The sequence below is a fragment of the Triticum dicoccoides genome, chromosome 7B (assembly GCF_002162155.2).
Source record: "Triticum dicoccoides isolate Atlit2015 ecotype Zavitan chromosome 7B, WEW_v2.0, whole genome shotgun sequence".
NCBI lineage: Eukaryota > Viridiplantae > Streptophyta > Magnoliopsida > Poales > Poaceae > Triticum > Triticum dicoccoides.
Genome location: NC_041393.1, coordinates 742590362 through 742604826, shown reverse-complemented (window position 1 = coordinate 742604826; position 14465 = coordinate 742590362). Strand labels below are relative to the sequence as shown.

General features: G+C 42.4%; 1 protein-coding gene across 6 annotated transcripts; it reads right to left on the bottom strand.

Annotated features, from left to right (window-relative positions):
* Positions 1–596: 596 nt before the first annotated feature.
* On the bottom strand, positions 597–14409 carry LOC119335875 (protein PHOTOPERIOD-INDEPENDENT EARLY FLOWERING 1-like). 6 transcript variants are annotated; one of them, XM_037607925.1, is made up of 21 exons: positions 14355–14409; positions 12837–12968; positions 12566–12646; positions 12332–12439; positions 12107–12187; positions 11922–12010; positions 11412–11803; positions 11270–11328; positions 10796–10931; positions 10620–10703; positions 10397–10518; positions 10252–10284; positions 8717–8752; positions 8437–8505; positions 7645–7707; positions 4208–7565; positions 3982–4046; positions 3824–3894; positions 2880–3618; positions 1698–2167; positions 597–1581 (listed from the first exon to the last, which is right to left on the bottom strand). In XM_037607925.1, the coding sequence occupies exons 2-21, from the start codon at positions 12894–12896 to the stop codon at positions 1167–1169; spliced, it is 6531 nt and encodes a 2176-aa protein (XP_037463822.1). In that variant the 5' UTR covers positions 12897–12968; positions 14355–14409; the 3' UTR covers positions 597–1166. The 6 variants fall into 6 exon arrangements, with proteins under 6 accessions (XP_037463822.1, XP_037463823.1, XP_037463825.1 ...); XM_037607926.1 differs by having other exon boundaries at positions 2880–3615; XM_037607928.1 differs by having other exon boundaries at positions 10620–10688.
* Positions 14410–14465: the final 56 nt, after the last annotated feature.

Genomic DNA, 14465 nt, shown 5'->3' with positions numbered 1-14465 from the left:
TCAAAAAATGTTAACGGTTCCAAAAGTTATTCATGGTTTCATGAAATTGAGAGTGATAGTATATCTCGGTGATGCAGCAAAATGTGGTCATGGGCATTAGAGATTATGATTTTGTTTGTCCCGTTGCATCGCGCGGCCTTTTTGCTAGGATACAAACAATGAAAGAACAACTCAAGGCTTCAAATATTTGCACTAACCGCATCTACATCGAAACCAAGAAATGTACATGGTAGAGCAGGCAAAGAACTCCCACAGTAATCTGAATACACGTCAAAGGTTCAAAGATGATATAATGTTGCAAATCTCTTACACAGTACAGATGCTCCAGGTTCAACTCCTTCACCACACATAACATACCGAAAGTGTTTGCCATAGATCTCTAATTCTTGCAACTGCCAAATTTTTCACAAAACCTAAACTTAGAAACAACAATACGAACATTATTCCAGCTACAAAAGAAGATTATCAATTAGGACATAAATGAAGCACACAGAGAATCCACCCGAGGCAAATTGTTGCTCGTACGAACTTCAGGATCAACACAAACAAATTGTTGCTCGTACGAACTTCAGGATCAACACAAACGGAGAGAATCATTGGTCCACAAGAATCTGAACACCGAATTCTCTCAAGAGCAATTGATCCAAGTATCTGTTTCACAGCCAGGGGGTACACGACTGTTAATTTTCTAGTGCCAGGTAGGAAAAATGACAGGAATGGATTAAACGGCCAAGGGAGCAACAATCAAGAAATCACGGCAGGGCTACGACGAGGGCCTCCTCTTTTCCGTCCCTGCTGGCATCTGCTAAGCAAAATTTACATGTATGGTGAAGTTACAAGATGGATCTCTCGACACAGATGGGGGAGGGAGGGAGACTCACTTCTACATCCTAGGATCCTAGACTAACAATATACATACATGTATAGAGAGTACCCCCAATGCCTCCATTAGTGCAGCAGCAAACCCCCATGCTCCAAACTCATCAGGATCCACGTGGCCTCGCCGACAGCACCGCTCCCGCCAATCATGACCAAGATTGCAAGCAAAACCATGCATGGCTGAGCAACTCGACCGCATATCCTTCGGCTCCCTGCCAGAGACAAAATCTTGTCTGCTCTTGATAGAAGGGCATGCATGCTATCTAGACCAAAATGTCCATTTATTCTCATCCAATGTCTGTCAAATCCACAAGAGGATCCAACTCCTCGATACCAGCAAGGGAAACTGGGTCATACTGGGACGGGGCAAACTCAGTGTCAGTCTCTTCTAGAGGAAGATCCTCCATGTAGGTCAACTCAGAATCATCGATGCCAAAGTCGGATAGGGACTGTGTGATGGGGAACTCAGCTGCACTTGTCAACAGTTGCCGGGGGGATCGGAGAAAATCAAACTTCAAAGCCGGCATTTCCTGCGGTTCAGCCGTCCTCTGAATTTTCGATTTCGGTGGTCTTCCCGATTCTGAAGCTGCTTTGTGTTTTCCTGTGGACTTTGAACCAGATTTATGTCGAGCAGCATCATTCATGTGGACAGATGATGCCCAGTGAGAACCTTCCCCTTCAAAACAAGCTTCTGATGCTATCCTGCAAAACAACATGAAGGTTCAAATAATTTGAAGCACAACTGCTCATCTCGATTACAAAACAAGGACAATAAGGGTCACCAGCACTGCAACAATAAAGCATTAGACACCACTGACCTGAATCTGTTCTCAGCATGTCTATGAGGAAGCCCAGACAGCAGTGATTGTTCCACCGGCACAACAGTGCGTCTAATAGGATCTGGTTCTAGAATGGACACATTCACTAAAGATGGAAAGTCAGCCTGGTAAGCATGTCGATCTGTCCGGAAATCCAATACTAAATCTAAATGCCTCCGGCGAGGTTCCTGGTTGCTTGTTGGTATTGCCACTCTTGAACATTGGGCCTGTGCGTCTACGAGGGCTGTCCTTACCAGATTAAATGATGGCTTGTCGTTTGCCATGGACCAGTTCTCACTCAATCTAACAGGCTTATGGGTTGCACTAGAACAAACACTTGTAACATGTCGGGACTCATGAGCACATTTTGATCTCCAAACAGAAGAAAGTATGGCCATGAAATGTTTCTGGAGAAGCAACTCGTTGTTAGGAATTTCACTGATCACATTCAGCAACATCCGAGTTTGATCCTGAAAGATGTCATAGAGAAATGGTCAATATGTGGCTAACAAGCACAGCTGAAAGGCACATAATATAGCTGACAAACACCTGGAGAGAAAAATGATGTCAAACTATATGACCCAAGGAAAAAAGAGACATGTGGAAGAAGCCACGTAATTTCAATATTGTATCAAGCCTAGCACACATATTTACACATACCGCTTGACTATTTACTCGCTTATGAATTTCAGAGAGGATTACTGGTCAGCAGAGCTATGCTGACTTGCTTACTGGTCAGAGATGAAATTCTCTTCCCAGCAGCAATAGAAAGTTGGTCAGTATTCAGCAATTACCATAACTCAAAAAAGAGGAATCCAGTGCTATGTTGAGTTTCTGAGAAAAGGAAATTCTGAAATAAACAGTAGGATGTTTCACTCCAAGATACTCCATATTGTGTCAGTGGCATGTTTCACACATGCACCATTTCAGACTTAAGCCCAGTTCTTTTTGTGCTTTTAAAATATAAGCTGCCCCCTAGGCTTCTAGAAATATGCCTCAACAAATATAGGGGCGATTTCTAAAACAAGCTGGAAAGGGTTGGCTTATGTCATAAGCCACCAAAAGAACTGGACCTTACTGTAAAATAAACCAGAGGACAATAGTACTGGAAAGCATGAACATGCAAAAATATCCTCATGTTGGAAATTTCTCCTCTACAAAGATAACAGTAAATCAACTCACCTCAGATACTTTCAAGACAGCCTTCCCGGCACCAGAAGGAGCCTTCTCACTGTTTGCATTGTCAGTAGCTGACAATACATATTTGCAGAATAATTCTCGGAATCTCTCACAGCAATGTACAGGATGACGATATCTTCCCCTATAAAATGCACCACCAGGTATGGAATGAAGAAAGTCACTAGCCAGTTCCCAAACAGGACCGTACTCATGTACAGTTCCACAAAGAACTGCATCTTCCTCGGTAGTCCACGAATCTAAAGCACAATCTCGAGGCCACAAAAGACCCTTCTTCTTCAACCTCTCAGGCTTAATTACCATAACACGTTTTGCTGGCATGGAGGGCATGGAAATCCGGCCATCACTCTTAATTCTCACCGACTTTGGATCAGAATCATTCACTTCATCCATCAACTTGAGTTGCTTGCCTTCGAGCGAGTGCTTATGTGATGAGGACTCAGGAGTGAAGTTCGATTTAGGGGCTTTCTTGAACTTCTTCAGGGCTCTGCTACTGCTGCTCACTTCCTCATTTCTAGGTGTCATCTTTTTACGCTTATGTGAACCATGATGTGGTGATTCATCACTCATAAGCTCTGGCGAGGGTGCATTGTCATCAATACTCATAGTATCTACAGACGTTTCATCATGCATGGCCTCTGACTCAGATGACACACGTCCTTTTTTTAAAGACTTAAACTTGCCTGCCTTCCTTTTCTTCTTCTTTGACTTTTTGCGGTGACTGCTATAAAAGGATGACAAAAGGAAACAGTCATTTATTTGGTCAACAGCAGAAAAGCATATAAGAATTGCATGTATAGCATGATATTACTGCAAGAAGAGTAGGGACAGTAGTGTAGTAGAGGAGTGTCTAACAGAACTATAGAACAGGTAATTCTATACATCAATGATAAAAGTGTGAATGCGCTGAGAGCATAATTGCTCATTACCTTGCCATTTCATTCATTTCCTCTAGCTCTTTGGCTGCTTCAAGAGCTTGTCTTTCCTGTTCTTCCAACAACTGCACGTATTACAGCACGGACGACATTAATACTCATAGTACTATGTACAAGAGGCACACACACAAGAACTTGAGATATAAACTAACCTGCTTTTTAGCTAGAGCCTCAACCTGTTGGCGATACGCTGTAGTAGCGAAATCAACATCCCATGCTGCAATTGAAACAATGTCAATACACTGGAACATAAGAAAAAGGAGCGAGTCATGCATTGAGGAGAGCACTAGCTCGAACCGATTGCAAAAAATAAAGTGACTCAACGAACTTTTAGAAGACAAACATGAGTGCAGTCAGTATCAACATGAAATCACTTACACTCATAAGATAGTGGTTCCTGGTCTTCATCAATTTCTGCTTCTAAATCTTCTTTGAGTTTTTCAATGCGTTCAAGTTCCCATTCTTCCTCTGCAACATTCACCTGATAATTTACAGCAGCTTTGTCAATTATTGGATCCCAGAGCTCCAAAAACCGCATTGCATATCTATCTATTGGCCGAAGGTGATTTTCAAAAGATGAACTCGCTTGTCCTGCTGCAGCTGCTGCAGCAGCCATTTGCTTAACATCAGCAAGCATATCCATATCTCCATCACCTGCAGCCAATGTAAGAGCCTTTTCTTCATTTATTTGGTTCACAGGTAAACCAACATTTTTATCCTTATCCGCATCAGAACTTTGATGTTTATGCTCTTCACTGGTGTGATCATCAGGTTTTGTATCCTCCTCATTTACAAGCTCATCATCCTCTAGCCTTCCAGCAACCTCCTCACTGAATTCTTGATTGTCTGCAGCCTCTTCCTGCTCCAACCTTTTGAGAGCCATATAGTCAGCTTCGTCTTCTGCCTGTCTAATAGCTGCTTCAACATCTGCATTTGACAGAGCCAGACCAGTTTCATTTGAGGATACAGCAGTCATAGAGCGATCCCTCGGCTGTTCTTCGACATTAAGAGCTGTGTGCCCAGAAAAAAATTCCATAGGGTCTAGCTTCTTGAAGAACTCTGTATTGTAACAACCGCGTTGTATCACTAAATCATCAAGTGTTCGCTTCTGATTTGCTTTCTTGAGAATATTCTCCTCTATAGTGCTCTCACTAATTAGCCTATAGATGTTAACTTCACGTGTTTGTCCTATCCTGTGGCATCTGTCTTGGGCTTGTTGATCCATTGCAGGGTTCCAGTCACTGTCATAGAATATAACAGTGTCTGCCCCTACTAGGTTGACTCCCACACCGCCACTGCGAGTGGATAAAATGAAAAGAAAAAACTTCGGGTTTGTATTGAACCTCTGCATTAGTGTCTGCCTCTCTTCTGGCTGGGTAGAACCATCTAACCTCAAATATGTATAGCCATACAAATTAATGAATTCCTCCAAAGTATCAAGCATCTTGGTCATCTGAGTAAATATCAAGGCTCTGTGTCCTTCTGACTTCAAACGTCTCAGCAAGACAGCAAGCTCCTGCAACTTCCCACAGTCAAACTGGATCAAGCGCCTGTCCGGGAAGTACACTTGACGGCGAACAATTGCAGGCCTTATAGGGGAGAGAATGGGCGAGAACTCATTCATACATTGTTCTCTGTAAGCTGGTCCAAGAAGAACAGGTGAATTCCTTTTTTTGCACCAGCAAATAGGAGTAGCAGCCCGTGCAGCAGGAATTGCAAAAGTAAATGATTCAATAAAGCCAAGCATTTTATTGAAGCGTTCCACAGATGAAAGAACAAGATCTGCTAGACTCGATGAAAAATCCATGTAGCATGAAGGGTTGTTCTTCTTCTCAAGAACATCACACATAGGATGTCTTATGGTCAGAAGCTCTCTAATGTTTCTACCATAAACAGGCCTCTTCTCGCATCTCAACCTATTCCACCAAGCAATTGAAGCTGCTCTTTCTTTGGCCTCTTTAATTCTCTCCTCCTGCAAGGCTTTCTGAATTTCTTCAAAAATATTTGTTCCATTACTTCTCTGACCAGCCTTGCTAGAGCAAGAAATCTCTGCACCAGAGCCCCTAGAGGTGATGCCTGGAAGAAAGACAGCAGCAACCTCATCCGCCTCCCAAGAAGTCATATTAAATTCATTTTGAGTAAACACAAGGTTCATATCAGACAGACCAGCCTGAGAAAATGGGCCCTTATCCAGGACCATGCAAACAGAAGAGCTGATCTGCATGTCAATCCCTGCCATGTCAAATGAGCTGATAATTGGGCGGCCTTCAAAAAGATCCGGATGGTTACAGACCTTTCTGAGTTGCATAATGATGCTAATCATACCAAAATAGTTGCCACTTGACAGTGTTGCTTGTGTATCTGAGCTGGCAATAAAATCTTCATACAAGTTTCTTTGCCTTCTGGAAAGTCGGCAATATATGACATGCTCATGCTTCTGTGGTAACTGTTTCTCAACATCTCGTTTCAATCGCCGTAATATAAATGGGCGGAGGACATTGTGCAACCGATCGATAACTTCCTTGTTTACCTTGTCTTGGCCCTCCACCATTCCTGATATTGGATTGCAGAACCAATCCTTGAACTCTTGGTGAGACTGGAATACATGTGGCATCAAAAAGTGCATGAGAGACCAAAGTTCCATAAGGTCATTTTGCAAAGGAGTTCCAGTCAACAGAATACGTCGTTTCGAATTAAAATTCAGCAGAGTCTGCCATCTTTGTGATTTCCAGTTCTTTATCAGATGAGCCTCATCAAGAATAAGATACTTCCACTTCTTTCGCTTGAACGCTTTGGAGTCCTGAATAACTAGCCTGTATGTCGTGATGCATACATGGAAAAAATTTGGCTTCATCCAACCTTGACGTTTCTGCTTTCTCTCCTTTGCACTTCCAAAATAAGTAAGTATTTTAAAGGCAGGACACCATTTCAGAAATTCTGTCTCCCAATTTAACATAACACTGGTTGGCACGACAATAAGATGTGGACCCCATATCCCCTTCTCACATGCAAGGTGTGCTAGCAAGGAGATAGTCATGATCGTCTTCCCTAAACCCATTTCATCTGCTAAAATTCCATTCAGCCTCTTTTCATACATAGCAACCAACCAGTCCAACCCAATATGCTGATATTCCCGAAGAGAATGCTTGAGAAGGAATGGGAATTTCGTGCGGACACTCGTTGTTGAGAAGGTGTTCCCAGTTGGTTGTGCTGCTCTTGCAGCAGCAGCAGCATCAGCCATTACACTGTCACCAGTTTCCTCATCGGCAATCGCCTTAGCATCAGTCAGCTCATCTTCTTTAACAGAACGTTCTTGTACACTAGTTTCCTCATCGGCCATCACCTTAGCATCAGTCAGCTCATCTTCTTTAACAGGACATTCTTGTACAATAGTTTCCTGATCGGCCATCACCTTAGCATCGGTCATCTCAACTTCTTCAACAGAACATTCTTGTACACTAGCTTCCTCATCGGCCATCACCTTAGCATCAGTCAGCTCGTCTCCTTTAACAGAGGTTTCTTGCACGCTAGGCTCTGAAACTATTTCTAGTTGTAGGGCATTGCCGCTCACATGCTCAGTTCCCAGCACTTCTGCTATTTCATGATTTTCAGACGTATCATTGTTCAGTTCCAAGTCCGCAGGTAGATCATCCAGAGACATGTCACTATTAACCTCTTCGCTAGAATGTGTGGGTGAATCCTCCAGTTCTGTTGTTACGTCATCTGCATAGCCATCCTATATAAATATAAAAAGGGCATTACAGATGGACCACAGTAAAATGCAATTGAAGAAAGCAAATGGAAAATCTGCATACCTTTGGGTACCTCGCAAGAAGTTCTTCTAGTGGGATCTCACTCTCTTTTTGCAGAAGCTTAATCTGTATTTACGAAACAAGATCAATGATAAAGAGTTAGTAGGAAATATGCAAGGGCGAAGCTAGTATATGCGTGCAATGATCATAAAATTGGAACCTCAAATAAAAGGGTCTTAAACACACAAGCAACTTAAAACAGCCCAATGCCCCCATCTGGGTTTTCTACAAATGTATGCTAGGTCTTTAATTAAAATAAAGTTCAGTCAATGAACATTAATCATTTTAGACCCATCTTTCACTGCAGTGGTTCTGACCTCACTCAGTTTTCTCATTGTTTTCCACTCTGGCTTCACAAGCAAACAATAAAGCTCAGTTGTTTTCTGATATCTAGAACATAGGGGCATTTTGTGTGCATGCGCCCAAGACACTTTGTTTAACAGACATAACAAAAACCTCTAAAACTTTGGAAGCTCTTTGCCCAAATATCCATCTTAAATTAAATTTTGCTTAAAAGTCAGATAGCAGATTGACAGAATCAGAATTTCACAATTTGCTCTACAGATGTGCTACTAAGAGAATGGCCATCAGAAGCTTATAACCAATTAAAATACTGAAAAAGTGCTAATCTTTGGTAGTTGCATTGTATGACATTGATAGTGAATCAATTGCACGAGCAGGTTTTACTGACTAGTTCATTCATGTAGTAACCAAATCCGTAAATTCACAACTACAGCAGCTCAAAATGACAATGTGAACAGTTCAACCACATTACTGACTAATGTATAAAATCACCTCATCCAAAGGATCAGGGCCATCTTTCTTTGCCAAATCTTCCTCTTCAGATAAAGTTGCTTCATCATCCTACCAAATAGATGGATCTAATAAGGCTCCCAAATAGACAAAGATAAACACATATACGAACGGTACGAGAATTCAATGCACATGGCTACTCCATGAATCATGAAAGGATGTGTTTCGAATCTTCCAGAGCAACTTCCATCCAATTAGTATAACGTTAAGTATCAGCAAACAAGCAAGTGGTGAAGAAATCAGATGAAGATGGGTGCACTACCTTTCCTTCATCAGTACAAACATAATCGTTATCCTCCTGAAAATAATAAACAATACGAGTTAGTATGCAAAACCATAGATTCCCCACACAGTACTTAAGAAGAAAAACAGATCGTTGACTTAGGTATACTTTCGCATTTATTACACCAAAGCAGATCATGCCAAAACACAAACAGGATAATCACTAGGATTGCTTGGTATTTCAATCCACGTTAACAATTTTCAGCAAGCTATTCAACCTGTGAACGCTTGCCAATTACTACTCCAGTTCACGGTTCCTATGTCGCATGCCTCTGGTTTTTAAGCTGTGGAGAAGGTTGAGCAGAAAGATTATCCCATTCAATAGGCATCAGCATGGTCCATCATTAATAGAAAATCTTGACTGTGCATGTTAGTTGGACAAAGGAAGTGAAAAGGGATTATTGCCATTAAGATTTTCAACATCTTGTTAATTTGTCCCTTCCTACTTCACACTCCAAAACTCTCTAATGCATATTTCCCATTGGCATTTCGGCATTCTGTTGTTGTGACCCTTCCTCAGATTTTAACTATCCCTCCCTAAACTCTTAAGTGAGACTTAACTTTTTACCATAAATTAACATACCGTTAAGATGAACCTCAACCCTCAAAGAAAATGTTATCTTAATCTAGTTGGAAAAACAGTTTTGGATGACATGGCTGCCACCTCAACCTCCGGTAGGCAATAGACCCGAAGTGCAAGTGGCACATTTGTTTTTGAAACACCATCTTTGTATTTGCCTCCCTCCCATGCAATCCTGGGGGTAAAGCAAGGGCCTGCTTCAGCTAATCTTTAGGAGTGCTCTGCACAAAGAAACTGATACCTGAGGTGAATGTGTTCAACATGCAGATCCAACATGTCCACCTCACATGCTTCGCTAACCACGTCAATCTGTTCAAGCACTGTCGCACAACACAGACAAGGGCTGACTCCACAAGGATGGGGAGGAATGGCAGAGGACGAGCAGGTTAAAAGGTAGCTTCAATTCAGTGGATGGGAAGTGTACGATGGAAAACTAGAGTGAAGCCCAAATTGGTGAAAGAAAGGGGGCGGTGCAGCAGACTGGGAAAGAAGAAACTGATCAAGTCCACCGCATTGTTCAACTGACCTAGTGAGCTCCTCTTCAAAATTGCTGGTGAATCTGGATCTCATGATCACTCCCCCCGATAAATCCACCACCACTTTTAGTCCGATGAATTTTGGCATCAAGTTCGTGCTAAGTTACTAGTATGCCACATCACCAAAAACCACTCACTAAACCAGTCTACTGACAAGATTTGCTTGGCTTCAAGAGTCCAGACATGTCAGGGTTTGGGGTGAAAATCAGACTCACGCAACTGGCGAAAAGTAGATTTTTCACAAAACAAAATGATATATTCTAAACTGTATTACAGTTCAGGGTGAACACTAGTCAAGCAACAAGCGAGGGAGGAAATGAAGTTTTTTTTCAAAGTTAGATGATTTTGTAACGAGGAGAGAAATTCTACAACAGTAAAACAGGTTATTGAAATGTATACCTGCTCACCAGAGATACCGCCGTTACTTTTCCCCTGCAAAAAAAAAAATTAGTAGAAGGTTAGAGAACATTCTATAACTTGATAGCCTTGGCTCTCTCACACACATGGCCATATGCAAAAAAAGGCACAAGGAAAACAACTGTACATGATTCCTCTTCACAAACTCAGCATAATGGTGGCTATCATCAACTTCCTCAGAAAAATTGCCTTCGTCACTTGAAGTATAACCAGAATCATGATTACAGCCATTAACTTGGTTTGAAGAATCTGATAATAAACAGCAAAAAGGCCAGATTAATTTGGAAAGACATAAATGAGTATGCAGTATTTCAGTTTCCTAATGCCATACAGGTATTTGAAAATCTAACCTTTAGTTGAATTCTTCAAATCTGAGTTGCTGCAAGTGTCTTTGTTAGCTGGACTGCTTTCCCTGCTAACTAAGAATGCTTGAGCTGATCAATTTATCAATTTAGCAACAAATAGAGCACAGTGCTGTCTCTACATATGTTAAGGCAGGTAGAAGAGAACTGCTTTCGGGGATCACCTTGGCTTTTGAGATACGACTTAAGAAGATCATCAATTGGTATGTCAGCTTCTGCCTGCAATGCAGCTAATTCTTCATTGCGCTCAGCCTCCGTGATTTGGGCTTCATCCTCATCAATTGTGCGCTCGTCATCTTCCTGCAGTACCAACACATATCAGAGTGATTCATATGTTGCGAAAACAATGAAGATTTCTAGCAGGGGCAGAAATGCAGTATCATAACAATACTTAGGTATATGTCATGTTGTACTATATTTTGTTATTTTGAACAGCAGCTAATCAACAGAAATCTAGGAGTGCCGAGCAGAAATGTGGTATCATAACATACTGGCATGAAAAACAGAACAAGAAAATGGCAAACTGCCAATAAAAACAAATTGTTCAACTTATTCACAACAATAATGTTTTGTACTAAGATCCTTAGGATTCATATGGACAAAATAAAAACATGGGCAAACAAAATATATTAGCTTACCTGTTCTTCGTTCAAGGAGCTGCTATCGTAGTCATCATCAGTTTCCATTGTATCTGCAACTAAAAAGTGTTAAAGCCTAAAGAAAAGGACAGTTAACTGGATAAGTTTTCTGAAGCATGCAGTAATTTGTCAAGCTAAACACCTAGATCATCAGGAGTTGCTGCATTTATGTTCTCCTCAGCTACTTCCTCCTGCGCTGGTTGATTAGCGTGCAAAGGTTCTGCTACATCCTCCTGCAATGGTTGATTAGTGTGCGAAGGTTCTGCTACATCCTCCTGCAATGGTTGATTAGTCTGCGAAGGTTCTGCTACATCCTCCTGCAATGGTTGATTAGTCTGTGACGGTCCTGCCACTTCCTCCTGGGATGGTTGATTAGTCTGGGAAGGTCCTGCTACTTCCTCCTGGGACAGTTGATTAGTCTGGGAAGGTCCTGCTACTTCCTCCTTGGATAGTACATTTGTCTGTAACAGTCCATTTTCTTGTGTTTGCAAATGGGGAACATCCACGAGATTTTCAGCCAACATTGTAGAATATCTGAAAATTCAAAGCAAATGACAGAAGCTTAGCATGCAGCCAGGGCCAATTGACCTAAAATAAAAAATCCAAGGTTTGAAATAGACACGGAAAATCAACCAACAATAGATGGTGGTACCTTTCAGTCTGACCTAAAAGGAAATCAAGCTGCTTATCGAGGGCCTTTTTCTTCCTTTCCTCAACCTCTAGCTGATTCTTATAGAGAACCTACATTCACATCATTAAGTGATATTGGTTCAGTTTCTTGGGAACATGACATAGTAAAGTAAGTGGTACAGTAAGGCACACAAAAGGAAAACTTGCCAACTTCTCTATTTTGGTCCAGAACTTCTTCACATCCTTAGAAATATTTAGGGCAACTTTTCTCAGGCGATGTTCCCCCTCCTGCAAAAAAAGGATCATCAAACTAAGATACAACTCCATGGAATCGATATCTGGATAGTAGAAATAAAGGCATCCCTTGATTTGGTAACGCTCAAATAAAGTATAAAAAATATAGATTGGTTATATCATATAGATAATGCAAACCTTCTGTTTTTTCTCATCCTTTGTTGCTTGGTCAACTACACCCATATTGGCCCTTTGAGCAATCTTTTTAGCCATGGACAACTTCCACTTCCTCTCAGATTCAAACTCCTGCGGGATATTTAAATTAAGGAAGAAAAGATAATAGAATAACTACAGCTCCATGACAGAATCCTGCAATATTACGCCATTTAAAAGGAGGATAGCAAGTGTTCAATTGTATTAGCAGAAACTAACCTTTGACAGCCAAACCATTTCCCCCAGAACATGGTCCCAGTGAACTTTTGGCTTCCGAGGCTCCCTTGGAGCTTCAAGAGCCTGAACAGATAGGGAAAAGGTTTCAGTCAATGTACTAAAACCAAAGTGATAACTGGCAATGGATGGCATACCTAACATACAGATAAATTTGCCATCATGTAAATACGAAATGCGAAGTAAAGAGATGAGGAAGATAGAGAGCAATGATAAAATACAGCTGGTAAATGAGATGTCAAAGCTGCAAGCTAACCTTCTTGCGTCTAGGTCTTGTCTCATGGTCTAGCTTCGACCGGGGACCTTTTGATGCCATCTTTTCAATCCCTTGCAGAGGAGAGTCTCATGTCTTGGGGAATATGTAGAAAAATGGCATACGGACTGTGCACTACATATGCTAAAAGAATTAGTAGCGAGACAGAAGATCTTATCTATTTTAAATAATGCATGCAAGGCAAAGCAAGAGGAAATGGTGAAAGCAGGTCTCCAAGACATCCAAGCATGTAAAGGAGCTTTCTTTCAGACTCCCTACAACTGAAATTTGACCATTTTAACCCTGCCCGTGATATGCTCAATTTCTAGTAAGTAGGATCCATCAGTGACAAGCCAGACCACACCCGCTTGTAGAAATGGAAGGCAGAAAGCAGAGAAGTTGGTTGGGGCACACCGGTGTCACAGCAACATGCTGCCACAGCGAACGGAAAAGCTGATGGTACTTCAACACAACTGTTTGATTGGATAAAAGCTGATGGTACTTCTGTCAAACTAATGTTACAGCAACTGGATAAACTAATGTACGTCCTAGAGCTACATTCTCGTTGTTCATTGCCTAACATTTGAACCGTGAGATCACATTTCTGCATTCAGTATATATGCACAGCTCGATGCACGGCTAAAGCTACTGACCATGTTCACAGCCTGTGGCATCCAGCTTAAACAGCTAAACTAATTTGCGGTTGCATCCAGCCTAAACAGCCTGTGAGGACACAATATGTACCGGAAAGAGAATCGTGGGGTTACCCGAAATAAGCAGGCTATACTATTATATTTTGAAACATGCTGCCACAGCAAATCGCAAATGGAAAAGCTGAGCGCACTTGAACGCACAACTGTTCGATTCGATAAAAGCATGTACTTCTGTCAAACTAACGTTACAGCAACTGAAAAAATAAACTAGTAGGCGTACCAGAGTCACATCGTCATTGTCAAACAAACATTCAGTATACATTCACGGCTCGATGACACGGCTGAAACTACTGGCCATATTCACATTGGCGTTTTCCACCTCCTACAACTAACTGACCATGCCGTGCAGCTTAAACAGCCTGTATGGGAGGGCACCGAATGTACCGTAAAGAGCACCGTGGGGTTACCCGAAATAAGCAGGCTAATACTATTTTATCTTTGAAACTAAAGCAAGCACGCTACCAGGCCATCAGTACCGGGGCAGAAAAAAAGGCGCTCGCCCGCTGATCTCGAAGCTAACCACGGCATCTTTGCCCGAAACGGCAAGGCACGCGCCGCATTACTACTTCGCTACGGTACCTCCAGGGAAGAAAAATCCACCGATTCAACCCGCCAAATCTCGAGATCCGGCGAGCCGCATTCCGCGCGAACGGGAGGGCGCCCGGCCCAGCAGGCGAACCTCGCGAAATGCGCGCGGCTGCGGGAAGGAAAAAGCGGATTCCAACAGTGCTCCGTTTCCGTACATGGAACAGCTGGTCGTGCTACCTACCAATCAGTGGCCCGAGCAGGGAACCGGAGCGGGTCGTACCTTCGCGCGGGTCGCGGCAGCTCCGGTAGGGTTCGGGGGCGGGGGCGGCCGCGGCAGGCTGCGCCGCGGAGCGGGCGTCGCCGTCGGCGGCGGCGGGCCCCGCGGGAGGGG

Excerpts from the sequence above, each read along its gene's own strand:
- LOC119335875 (XM_037607925.1), bottom strand. The coding sequence starts at position 12,896 with ATGGCATCAAAAGGTCCCCGGTCGAAGCTAGACCATGAGACAAGACCT. Across the intron at positions 12,011-12,106 it reads GGACCAAAATAGAGAAGTTG|GTTCTCTATAAGAATCAGCT; the intron begins GCAAGTTTTCCT and ends ATGTGAATGTAG. Across the intron at positions 10,519-10,619 it reads TTTGAAGAATTCAACTAAAG|ATTCTTCAAACCAAGTTAAT; the intron begins GTTAGATTTTCA and ends GTTTATTATCAG.